The sequence below is a fragment of the Squalius cephalus genome (genome assembly GCF_949319135.1).
Source record: "Squalius cephalus genome assembly, chromosome: 6".
Classification (NCBI taxonomy): Eukaryota; Metazoa; Chordata; class Actinopteri; order Cypriniformes; family Leuciscidae; genus Squalius; species Squalius cephalus.
This window is the reverse complement of record NC_137127.1, coordinates 37,574,381-37,587,316: the sequence shown is the minus strand read 5'-3', so window position 1 is coordinate 37,587,316 and position 12,936 is coordinate 37,574,381. Positions and strand designations below refer to the sequence as shown.

At 44.8% G+C, this 12,936-nt stretch overlaps 1 protein-coding gene across 2 annotated transcripts in view; it reads left to right on the top strand.

The window, feature by feature from the left end:
- The window catches only part of kiaa1549lb (KIAA1549-like b), a 235,947-nt gene extending 227,336 nt beyond the window's left edge, over positions 1-8,611 (top strand). For both annotated transcript variants that reach the window (XM_079874251.1, XM_079874250.1), the window contains one exon: positions 7,168-8,611. In XM_079874251.1, coding sequence (XP_079730377.1) covers positions 7,168-7,443 — 276 coding nt within the window. In that variant the 3' untranslated portion in view covers positions 7,444-8,611. The remainder of the gene's footprint in view (positions 1-7,167) is intronic.
- Positions 8,612-12,936: the final 4,325 nt, after the last annotated feature.

The following is a 12,936-nucleotide window of genomic DNA, read 5'->3' as shown; positions in this document are numbered from 1 at the left end:
ATATACTTCATGCCTACACTTCAGGCCGTTCTTTGAGGTCTTCGGGTCAAGATCTTTTAACTGTTCCTAGAACACGTTTAAAAACGAGAGGTGACCGCGCTTTTTGCGTGGTGGCTCCAAGGCTCTGGAACGCTCTTCCATTAGACTTGAGAGCTTTGGACTCTGTAGAAATTTTTAAAAAGCACCTAAAGACACATCTTTTTAGACAAGCTTTTAACTAGTTTTATGTTTTCTTTTTTATTGTGGCACATATACTGTATATGTGTAATTTTGTATTGTATGTGCATTTATGTTATGTGTATATTTTTTATTTTTAACTCTGTGAAGCACTTTGTGACTCCATTGTCTGTGAAAAGTGCTATAGAAATAAAGCTTACTTACTTACTTACTTACTTACTAAAGTCCCAAGGGCAGGTGCCCGGGGCTCATACAGTGCCTAATCACATGGGACTCACAGAGAATCCGGGAAGAGGGGCTAGAATAGCATCCTTCCTGTAATATAGAGCTCTAATAAGAGCAGATTATATCAAGTGTTCCACACAGCCAGGGCGAACTCGGCCTGGACTGATGAATATGGGGGACTTACGCACTGCCCATAGAAGTATACAGACGATTAGTGATCGACGCTCTAGCTGTTTCAGCATCCTGAGCCGATAGCATCGGGCAGGCAGTACTGAAAATTTAGACCGAGAGCAACTTAGCTTGTAAAGCGGGAACCTCGAGGTTATAAAACCTTATAAATGTAGACGGGGAGGCCCAGCCTGCCGCCATACAGATATCTTGCAAGGCAATCCCACTAGACCAAGCCCACGACGAGGCCATGCCTCTCGTGGAGTGCGCTTTGACACCTAACGGGCATTGCAGGCCCTTAGATGTATAAGCTAGCGCTATAGCGTCAACTATCCATCTGGATAAACTCTGTTTTGACGCGGCTAGTCCCTTAGAACGTCTGCTGAACAAAACAAAGAGCTGCTCCGTCTGTCTGAAAACGGATGAGCGAGACACATAGGCTCTTAACGCCCTGACCGGGCAAAGGAAGCCTGTGTCCCCTTCCTCTTCAGATACCGGCAGAGCCGACAGGGAGATCACCTGTGCCCTAAACGGTGTATTGAGGGATTTAGGAACATATCCGTGCTTTGGTTTGAGTATGACTCTCGAGTCATTAGGTCCAAACTCCATACACGTCGCACTCACTGAGAGCGCTTGCAAGTCCCCTATGCGCTTCACCGAAGCGAGAGCCAGAAGAAACACTGTTTTTAGAGACAAGTGTTTTAGGTCTATTGATTGTATTGGCTCGAATGGGGGACCTTTCATGGCTTCCAGAACCGTGGAAAGGTCCCAAACAGGAACCGAGGGAGGTCTGGGAGGATTCAGCCTCTTAGCTCCTCTAAGGAAGCGAATGACCAAATCGTTCCTTCCTAATGACTGGCCAAGCGGTGGTTCAGCGAACGCTGCTATGGCCGCCACATAAACTTTGAGCATGGATGGGGCTCTGCCCTTATCCAGAAGCTCTTGTAAAAAGGAAAGAACCTCCGACACCCCACAGTGTGAGGGTGAAGTGCCACGCGCTGTACACCAGCTAGTGAACACAGACCATTTTGAGGAATAGAGCCGTCTCGTAGATGGAGCTCTAGCCTGCGTGATCGTGTTTAACACTCCCGCTGGGAGGTTAACGGGTACCCGTTGATGGCCCACACATGTAGGGACCAAAGCTCCGGGCAAGGATGCCAGATCGAGCCGTTTGCCTCACCGGTATCGGCCACGGGGCGGTACTCGTCAGCTGCATCAGGACTGGAAACCAGGCTTGGTTCGTCCATAATGGGGCGACGAGTAGCACCGGGCATCCGTTTTCCCTGATTCGCTCTAACACCTGGGGTAGAAGCGTGACGGGGGAAACGCATAGAGCGGGCAGCGGGGCCAGACGCGGGCCAGCACATCCCTGCTCTTGGAGAAATATTCCTGACAGTGAGCGTTCTCTTGAGACGCAAATAGGTCTATTTTCGCTCTGCCAAATGTCCTCCACAGCAGTTTGACTGTCTGCGGGTGTAAAGACCATTCCCCTGCCGGAAGATTGTTCCTGGACAGTCTGTCTGGTCCCACATTCAGGTGGCCGGGCACATGCGCTGCTCTGAGCGAGCGCAGATTGTGCTGAGCCCAGACCAGGAGGTGATCCGTCAGCCTGTGAAGGGTTCTGGATCTGATACCTCCTTGGTGATTTATATAAGCCACCACTGACATGTTGTCCGAACGGACCAGGACGTGGTGTCCTATTATATGGGGACAAAAACGCCTCAGCGCGTTGTCGACTGCCATCATTTCCAGGCAGTTTATGTGTAGAAGCTTCTCCCGTTCTGACCACTGGCCGAAGAACGGTCTGCCCTCTAGCAGCGCTCCCCATCCCGAGGTTGAGGCGTCCGTAGACACCACCTTCACACTCGAGGAAGTCCCCAGGCTTACACCTGACCGGTACCAATCGGTCACTGTCCAAGGTTTCAGAGCTGCGATGCATTTCTGATCGACCTTGAGGCGCAAGAGACCGGAGGTCCACGCTCGTTTTAACCAGTACTGCAGTGGGCGTATGCGAAGCAGACCCAGCTGAAGCACTGAAGATGCTGAAGCCATGAGACCCAGCATTTTCTGAAACTTTTTGAGCGGGACTAAAGTGCCGTGGCGAAAAGTTTCTGTCATGCGCTGAATATTCAGCCTGCGCTGCGGTGACAGTTGTGCTGTCATAGACAGCAAGTCCAGTTCTGTACCCAGAAAGGATATTTTCTGACTGGGAGACAGCGAACTCTTTGCCCAATTGACTTTGAGACCTAAATTCTCGAGGTGATCGAGTAATATGGTCCTGTGTTCTATGAGCTCTGACTGTGATCGAGATAGAACCAGCCAATCGTCCAAATAATTCAGCACTCGTATGCCTCGGAGCTTGAGGGGTACGAGCGCAGCATCCATGCACATCGTGAATGCACGAGGTGCCAGGGATAGGCCAAACGGCAGGACTGCATACTGATATGCCTGGCACTCGAAGGCGAATCTCAAAAATCGCCTGTGACGTGACGCTATTTGAATTTGAAAATAAGCGTCTTTCAGATCTATCGACATGAACCAGTCCCCTTGGCAAATTTGCGAGAGGATTTTCCTGGTCGTGAGCATTCTGAACCGTCGTTTCAGAAGTGCTTTGTTTAGCCGTCTTAGATCCAGAATGGGTCTGAGACCCCCGTCTTTTTTGGGTAGGGGTAGAATGATATCTGGGCTCTGGTCGCGACCTAGTGGCGGGCAGAGAGCACCGTTGTGCTGTAACATGAACGCCGCGCTTGCAGCGTGTGAGACTGGGGGCGCGCTGATCACAGTGGGCAGCCTGCCCGCGCTCAGTTCTCCTACAGCGGTGTGCTGAGAGAGAGCGAGCGGGGCGAACCCCGTGGGGTTTATTATGTCTGTGAGCGAATGAGGGCGCGGGACATCGGGCCCATGCAAAACGCTGAGAACACCGTCTGTTTGTTCAGACTGTATGTGCGTTGGTTTCGTTTTTACAGAAACCGTGAGACATGTAGTGTGTAGTGTTTGCGGGCACTGGGACGTGGGCACAATCACTACATTTGGTGCACAATCGACATGAGTCGATTTTATTTGTGCGGGCCGTGTGTGGCGGGCCGTGTTTGTGTGTAGGAATGGGCACTGGGCAGTGGGCATTTTTATTACACTCATAACACCATCGGCCGTGGCCGGAATACCAGAAAATACACTCTTTATGGGATTTATCTGGGTCGCCGTAAAAACGGCGTTTGTGTGCAGGCAAGCGGGCTGTGTTGCCGACTTGTTTACTGCAGAATACACTGGAACAGTCGCAATTACTGGAACTGAACGAGCGAAAATTTTCGGTGGAAGTCCGGCCGCAGCGGGACTTGAACACCGTTGCTTCCCTAAGCTGGTTAGGAAGGCTTAGGGGCCTCGGGCTTTACCACGATCTTCGGGCGGGGCCCGCGCAGCGGGGGGCGGCGGCCGGTGGAGCGAGAGCGCGGTCTCTGATCCCGGGCCTGACGGCGCTGTGGGGCGACGGCAGCTGAGGGTTGCGGCTGGAAGCTGCGAGCAGACGGCTGTTTAGAGCGACCTGCTGCGGAGCTTGAGCGCTTGGGCAGGAAATGTTTCATGGCCTGCGATGTCTTCTGAACCTCAGCGAATCTGTCTGCGAAATCCTTGACAGAAGATCCGAAGAGGCCAGCGGAGGAGACGGGGTCGTCGGGAAACGCAGAGCGCTCTGAGTCCGACATCTCCGAGAGCGTAAGCCACAGGTGCCTCTCAGCCACGGTGATAGAGGCCTATGGCCTGTGCAGCGGATTTAGTGGCGCGAAGGGCGAGATCCGTCGTGCTCCTCAAATCCAGCAGGCTCACAGCTTCCGGTCCTTCCTCGTCCATCTTGCGGAGAAGGTTGGCCTGGAAGATCTGGAGTATGGCCATTGAATGAAGCGCCTAGACAGCCTGCCCGGCGGCGGTGTAAGCGCGACCGTGCAAAGCTGACGTAGTGCGGCAGGCTTTAGATGGCAGCGCCGTCTTAGCACGCCGTCCAGCGGAGGGCGGGCAAAGATGGGCGGCTACCGCTTCCTCGACGGGGGGGAGAGAGTGGTACCCTTTGTCTTTAGCACCGTCGACTACGGAGAATGCTGCGGACACGGGAGCACGCACTCTAGCTGAAAAGGGAGCGTTCCAAGACTTAGCGACCTCTTCGTGAAGCTCAGGAAGAAAGGGGGCTGGTCTTGAAGGCTGTGAAGCACGGTCCCTTTGCAGAAAACAACCGTCCAGACGATTGTGTGCAGGCTGCTGGGGCGTCGACCACTCAAGGTAGACGCATAAGCTCCGCTTCAATGCTGGCTCTTTTCCCAGGGGGCCGGTGAGAAGACGGTGCGAGGTCCGCAGAGCTCGACCAGTCCTCACTGCCCGACGCTAGGAGAGAGCAACTGTCGTCCTCCTCACATACAGCTTCCTCGTAGTCCCCCATGGCGGAAGTGGCGGCAGACCGCGGCCGCTGACCGGCAGCGAGAGACTCGGGTGAAGCAGGCGGCGAAGCTGGCGGGCGCACCGGCGAGCTTTCGCGGGATGGAGGAGGTTCCGGGACCCGCTTTTTTACGGCGCGGCAACGCAGCGGGCGAAGGTGCAGTCTCGGAGAAAAATGCCCGGCGAGTCCGCAGAGTCACCATAGGCATTAACTCGCAGTGAGGGCAGCCGCCGTCAGCGAGCGCGAGAGCTGCGTGATCCTCACCCAGGCAGGAAACACAGATGACATGGTGGTCCCCGTCGCTGAGTGGAGCTTGGCATGAGCCACAGGATGAACGAGGCATCTTGATAAAGACGCTCGTGCTCTTTTAGAGAAAATGTGTGTCGCGGTGGCGAACACACACAGCAGTAAAAGGATATATACGCCGGAAAGCGTGAGCAGGAACGGCGACTGAAGGCGGCGAGTTGTCGTCCAGCAGCTTCAGATGTGGCGCTAATCCCGCTGAGTGCTTCCTTCAGACGGCGCTGCTTCCTCTCTGGATCCAGCGATGCGTGAGCTTCGCTGAAGAGATGAAAAATTGGTCAAACCAGCCTCTCGAGGCTATATTTATTGCCGAGCCCCACCCTCTTTTGGCGGGACATGACATATTGGGCGCGAAGCGCCCTCATTGGTTCTGACGTCATGAGGGGCCTCTCTCGATAGGCTGGTGCAGTTGCCGCAGAGCAGCCAATGGGCGCGCAAGCTGTCTCGCCCATGTCTGCATGCTGCTGCAATGCGTTTTACATTATTGCAAAATTAAGGATAATTTTTTGGCTTCAGTATCTCGTGGAAAAGAGGTTTTCCCCTAGCGTAAGATATTACACAGTACGAGAGAACCTCTCGTAAGAGAACTCATTCCACTACAAAGAGCTCAGTTCACTACAGAGAGTTCAATTCGCTCCGGAGAGAAAGCATGAATGAACACGCCATACTTTTAAACCAGCTGTGCGGCCTCCGATTGGCTCTCAAGCGCCGCCTTAATGAAGACTGACGTCCAACTCTGCCAATCACAGCAACCTGCGTGCAGAGATAGTGAGCTAGAGATAGAGAGAAGATAATGAGCACAACAGCCAACACGTGCAAAGTACACTAACGTGCACAGATCAATAAAAACAAAACACAAAACACGCGTGGAGCGTAACATGTTGTATTAGACAAAGCAGCCTCATTAGGAGGATAGTATACAATGAGACCACATCAAAGCCTTGTCTTCAAAAGTATTACAATCGATAAATATCTCAAAAACATTTGAGAACTTCTAAAAGTATTAATTCACCCAAAACATGAAAATTATGCCATTATTTACACACCCTCATGTCATTCCAAACCCATGTTCATCTTTGAAACACAGATGAAGATATTTTTAATATTATTTATTAATTTTCAGTTTTTATGAATTGCACTTAGGAACATACTTACAAACTTCTTGGAAATTATCTTAAGAACTTTCTTAACTTTTCCCTAAGATTTTCATCAGCCCTGTTCAATAAACAAGAAGTTTCAAAATGTTTGCAGTAAACACAGACAAGAAGAGTAAAACAAACAAACAATGAAATGACCTCATTGTCCAGTCAGATGAATGTAATTATAGCAAAAACCTTTTTATTTAATAATTAAATGTGACAACATTATTTCCCAGAATGAACTGCCACATTTTTAGGTATTTATATTTAGTTTTATAAATTAAACTGAAAACAATTCAAGATTTTTTTTTTTTTTTTTGATGGCGGGGTTAAGCATTTTGACAGGGTGGCCAATTCAATTCAAATTTACACTCGAGGAGTCAATTCTTAAATTTTGAACTATGCCCAACCCTGGTGACAATGTGACCCTTGTTCAGAGTTTGTGATTTGTTTATGATTTCATAATTCATAGTTTAATGGAAATGATCAAATCACACAATTCAAACTTGTTTGAATGGAGTGTCACTAATAATACTTATTATATTAGTAGATCCTTAAGCTTTTTGTTTTCCTTATCGTGAGTGTCTCTTTCTTGTGCATTTGTCTATTGGTTCCCTTTTTTAAGTGTAGAGTTTGGTCAACTGCAGCACAGGTCAAGACTAAATAACATTACACCCTTGCTGACTGATTTTAACACAGGCATTGTTGAATGTTACCTGTTTTCTATTTCAGATGCCCTTACCAGGCTACGCAGAGGCCTTTCCTCACCCTCACTATCCTCAGGGCAGCCCTCTCCTGTGGCACCACCGCCAGGCCATTCATGGTGGTCCAGACCATCCACCCTCTTCCTCCACCGCAGCATCCCAGCAGAGTCTAGCAGAGCCTGGTGATCCGATCAGCAGCATCCCTCTCAGCAGCCTTTCCACTTCAACCTTGGTCAAAGCCATCCGTGATGAGGTGGCCAAACTAGCCAAGAAACAAGCAGACATTTTTGAGTTCCAGGTGTAGAACATAGAATGGATTCATGGACCATCTGCACTGATACATTTATAACTTCTGTAAAGATTAGACTTCTAATTTCACTGGACTTAATCATATTTCACTGATAATTTTTTTTTTCCTTCAATGAAACACCTGTCTGTTTTCAAAACAAGTTTTGTGTGGTTCTCTTTGCCATTGTATTATATAACATTATGTAATTAAAGTTTTTCTTTATTGTAGTTTTACATTAATATACAATTAAAGATTTAATTTAATCAGACAATATGAAAATTTACACCATTTTCCCATTTTAGCTGTGTTAGGTTTAATTATGAAACCTGATACGGTAATTAAACATTTACTCACTGTCATGTTGTTGATTTTCTGAGCACTAATTAAGATATTTTTAATACTCTCTCGTTCTTTTTGTCCACGCAACCAAAATTGTCAAGCTTCAAAAAGTACGTAAAGACATTCTAAAAGTAATCCATATGAATCAAGCGGTTTAATCCAAGTCTTCTGAAGAGACACGGTCAATTTATATGGTAAACAGATTTAATTTAGTGTTTTATTTACATAAAATACATACAAATAGCACATCAAATATGGTCAACAGGAGAACAAAATAGTTTTTTTCTTGCAAATCTAGCAAGTACAACTGAAAAAATTATTAGAGATTATTAATATCTTCATTTGTGTTATTTTGAGTTTGGAACAATAGGTGTGTAAATGATGAGAACATTTTCTTTCTGGAGTGAACTATCTCTTTAAACCAAACTGACTCAACAAATTACAGCATACAGAACGCACATCCTGATTTTGCAGAGTTAGATGTGTTCCTGGGTCAACATATTTTGTTGATCCTGGAACAACATTCCTGTCTGAAAATGTAATCATAATCATATCCCTACCCCTAAACCTAACCCTACCCATATGTTATCCCTAAAAACAGAGGAAAACGATAATACTGATGCAGAAGCAGCTGACCCTGGTTGTAAGCCTAAACTTGAACTGTAAACTTGTCCCTCAAATCTGATTGGTAAAATCAGGTTCTGCAAACAAAACACAATTTGAAACAACAAAGTCATTTTCAAGGTTCAGAACCTGAATGAATAATTTGGAACGCATTGCCACAATTGGGTGTAACTGTCAGAGGTTGTCTACAGTGGAAGTGTCAAATCCGCATGTCATTTCTCAGATGTTATCCAGAATGTTTAAAACTTTATGGAAATTCACTGATATAAAAATTGACATTATTATTGTTATTATTTTATATTATTAGGGGCCAAGCCCCGAAGGGGCTATGGCACCTATTGTATCTGTTAGTTTTCTTATTATTATTAGGGGCCAAGCCCCGAAGGGGCTATGGCACCTATTGTATCTGTTAGTTTTCTTATTAGGGGCCAAGCCCCGAAGGGGCTATGGCACCTATTGTATCTGTTAGTTTTCTTATTATTATTATTATTATTATTCTTCTTCCTCCTCTTGAAGTCTATGGCAGCCCTATGAACCATACATAGGAAAATGATGAAATTTGGCACACTTGTAGTGATGGTAATGAAAAGTAATTGTAGCAATTTTTGAGTCTCTAGGACCAACTCTATAGCGCCACCAGCAGTTCAAAAATCCAACATTGAAATGGTTATAACTTTTGAACCCTTTGATCTAGAAAAATGAAACTTAGTACACCTGATTTATCTCATCATGCTGATCAGAACCAATATCTTACATCAAGACTCCGCCCATTACAGTAGTGGCCATTTTGAAAAGTACAGTATGCAGTTTTTTTGCTACTCCTCCTTCAAAATTGGTCTAATTTTGTCCAAACATGTACTCAAATGATCTTCGGACTGAGCCGCATAAAAGTACTGTCCCCGATTTTTTTGCTATATTGGAAAAAAAAAAGTTATGATGTCGCAAACTTAACGAGGTCGACCCAAAATTGGTTCAGAAGCTATAGCTCGGCCAAACTTTGATCAATCGAAACGAAAATTGGTACACTTCATCGGAAGCATGATCTGAGGTTCCATGCCAAAGTTGGGAACAGCGCCACCTACGGGTCATGAGATATGGAAAATGCATATTTTGGCCAATAACTTATGAACAGTTTGTCAGAAAATTATAAACTTGGTGTCTATCGATTCCTTGGGTCATGACAAATCCGTGGATATCGATTTTGCCATGATGGGATGTACCACGTGTCCGCCATTTTGAATGATGTCATAATTTGCAATATCTTTTAAACTATTTGAAATTTCTTCACCAAATTTGGTATGGATCATCATTAGCATGGCCCGAAGGTACCTGAGAAATTTGATCACAGCGCCACCTAGTGTTCCAGAGATATCATTGTTTTTTGAAAAAACGCTTATAACTTTTGCTAACATTGCTTGAAATTTGATTTCTTTATGTCAATATATTCCTTGGCTTATGCCGATTTCAACGATATCTCATATGTTATTTATCAACAATGTGACTGGCCGCCATATTGGAGTGAATGTAAAACAGTTTTTTCGCTACTCCTCCTTCAAAATTGGTCTAATTTTGTCCAAACATGTACTCAAATGATCTTCGGACTGAGCCGCATAAAAGTACTGTCCCCGATTTTTTTGCTATACTGGAAAAAAAAAGTTATGATGTCGCAAACTTAATGAGGTCAACCCATAATTGGTTCAGAGGCTGTAACTTGTGAACAGTTTGTCACAAAATCATAAAATTGGTGTCTATCGATTCCTTGCGTCATGTCGAATCTGAGGATATCTATTTTGCCAGCATTGGATGTACCACATCATAAGCTATATTAGCATTAAGTTAGCTTAGCATGCTAATCTCGTTAACATGATTTTGTGTGCTCATTCACACACTGAAGCCTCTCCTCTGCAGCTTTGTAAAACATGTCCTCTGGGTGGCGCAAGTGGTTCAACCATGCGTCATGAATCCCGAACCATTGTGGTCGTGGGTTCGAGACCAGTGTGGGGCGACTTTGAAATTGTGTATAAAATAATAATTTAAATTCCTTCCGGCTCTGCACTGCTGTTGGTGCTTAAATGCTAGCTGTGCTGCTGTAATTGATGTGCTTACTGTGCTTGATGTACATTAAATTTCTGATGTTTTGCTCTTCTGGCTCCGCATTGCGCTACAGCGGCTGTTGCTTGCTCTGCCTTGCAGGGCTTGGCCCCGTATTGCTGCTTGCAGCTATATTGGTAATTGGAATTGTCAGAATAATAGTATTCTTCTTCTTCCGCCAATGGAAGTCTATGGCAGCCCTATGAACCGTACATAGGAAAATGATGAAATTTGGTACAGTTGTAGAGATGGCCATGAATAGTAATTGGACCAAATTTGGTGTCTCTAGGGCCAACTCTATAGCGCCACCACCAGTTCAAAAATTCAACATTGAAATGATTATAACTTTTGAACCATTTGATCTAGAAAAATAATACTTAGGACACCTGATTCCTCTCATCATGCTGATCAAAACCAATATAGACCATTAAGACTCCGCCCATTACAGTAGTAGCCATTTTGAAAAGTACAGTATTCAGTTTTTTCTCTACTCCTCCTTCAAAATTTCTCCAATTTTGTCCAAAATTTGCTCAAATGATCTTTGGACTGAGCCGCACAGAAATGATTGAACCATTTTTTTTTATTCATCTTTGTTCAAAAGCTATGATGTCACAAACTTGACGAGGTCCACCCTAAATTGTCTAAGAGGCTGTATCTCGGCCAAAATTTGATCAATCGAAACAAAAATTGGTACACCTCATCAGAAGCTTGATCTGAGGTTCCATGCCAAAGTTGGGAACAGCGCCACCTACGGGTCATGAGATATGGAAAATGGCTATTTTGGCCAATAACTTTTGAACAGTTTGTCATAAAATCATAAATGTGGTATCTATGGATTCCTTGCGTCAAGCCAAATCCGGGGATCCCGATTTTGCCAGGATGGGATGTACCACGTGTCCGCCATTTTGAATTTTGTCATAATTTGCAATAACTTTTAAACTATTTGACATATCTTCACAAAATTTAGTATGGATGATCGACACAATGCCCTGAAGGTACATGAGAAGACTAAACACAGCGCCACCTAGTGTTCCAGAGATATAAGGTATTTTGCAAAAACGCTTATAACTTTTGAAAACATTGTTCAAATTTTGATTTCTTTACGTCATTATGTTCCTTGGCTTATGCCGATTCCGTTGATATCTCATTTGTCATTTTCCAACAATGTGACTATCCGCCATATTGGAACAAATGAAAAACAGTTTTTTCGCTACTCCTCCTTCAAATCTTGCTCAATTTTGTCCAAAATTTGAACAGATGATCTTTGGACTGAGCCGCACAGAAATGACTGAACAGATTTCTGATATTCGCTACCGTTCCAGAGATATTCATCTTCAAATTTGACCTAGCCTGTGTTTTTTGCCTTATGCTAGTTAACTTAGCATAATAATTGGTTAGCATGCTAACCAGATGCCATTCTTTCTAATGTGGCTCTTCAGCTATCAGGATAACCATAAGCTACATTAGCATTAAGCTATCTTAGCATGCTAATCTCGTTAACATGATTTTGTGTGCTTATTCTTACACTGAAGCCTCTGCTCTGAAGCTTTGTAAAACAAGTCCTCTGGGTGGCGCAATCTGTTCAACCATGCGTCATGAATCCTGAACCGTTCCGGTCGTGGGTTCGAGACCAGTGTGGGGCGACTTTGGAATTTGTGTATAAAATTGTCATTTCAACTCCTTTATCATCTGGGTAAAAGCTGTACTAATGTTTCTAACACTGGGATTAGAAATGTGTTTTTTCTACATTCTGTGTTTGTTCTCATCAGAACTTTTTTTCATTTTGATTTCATCCTATCTGTACCTCTGAACCCATCTGTTCTTCATGTACATTCTATTTCTGCTGTTTTTGCTCTTCTGGCTCCACATTGCACTACAGCCCTACTGTGCTACAGCGGCTTGGCCCCTGTATTGCTGCTTGCAGCTATATTTAGGGGCCAAGCCCCGAAGGGGCAAGGCACCTATTGTATCTGTTAGTTTTCTTATTATTATTATTATTATTATTATTATTCTTCTTCCCGAATGGGAGTCAATGGCAGCCCTATCAACGGAACATAGGAAAATGATGAAATTTGGTACACTTCTAGTGATTGTAATGAATAGTATTTGGACCAATTTTTTTGTCTCTAGGACCAACTCCATAGCGCCACCACCAGTTCAAAAATTCAACATTGAAATTGTTATAACTTTTGAACCCTTTGATCTAGAGAAATAAAACTTAGTACACCTGATTCCTCTCATCATGGTGATCACAATCAATGGCTTACATTAAGACTCCGCCCATTACAGTAGTAGCCATTTTGAAAAGTACAGTATTCAGTTTTTTCACTACTCCTCCTTCAGAATTTGTCCAATTTTGTCCAAATTTTGCTCAAATGATCTTTGGACTAAGCCGCACAGAAATGACTGAACAGATTTTTTTTATTCATCTTTGTTCAAAAGTAATTGTGTCGT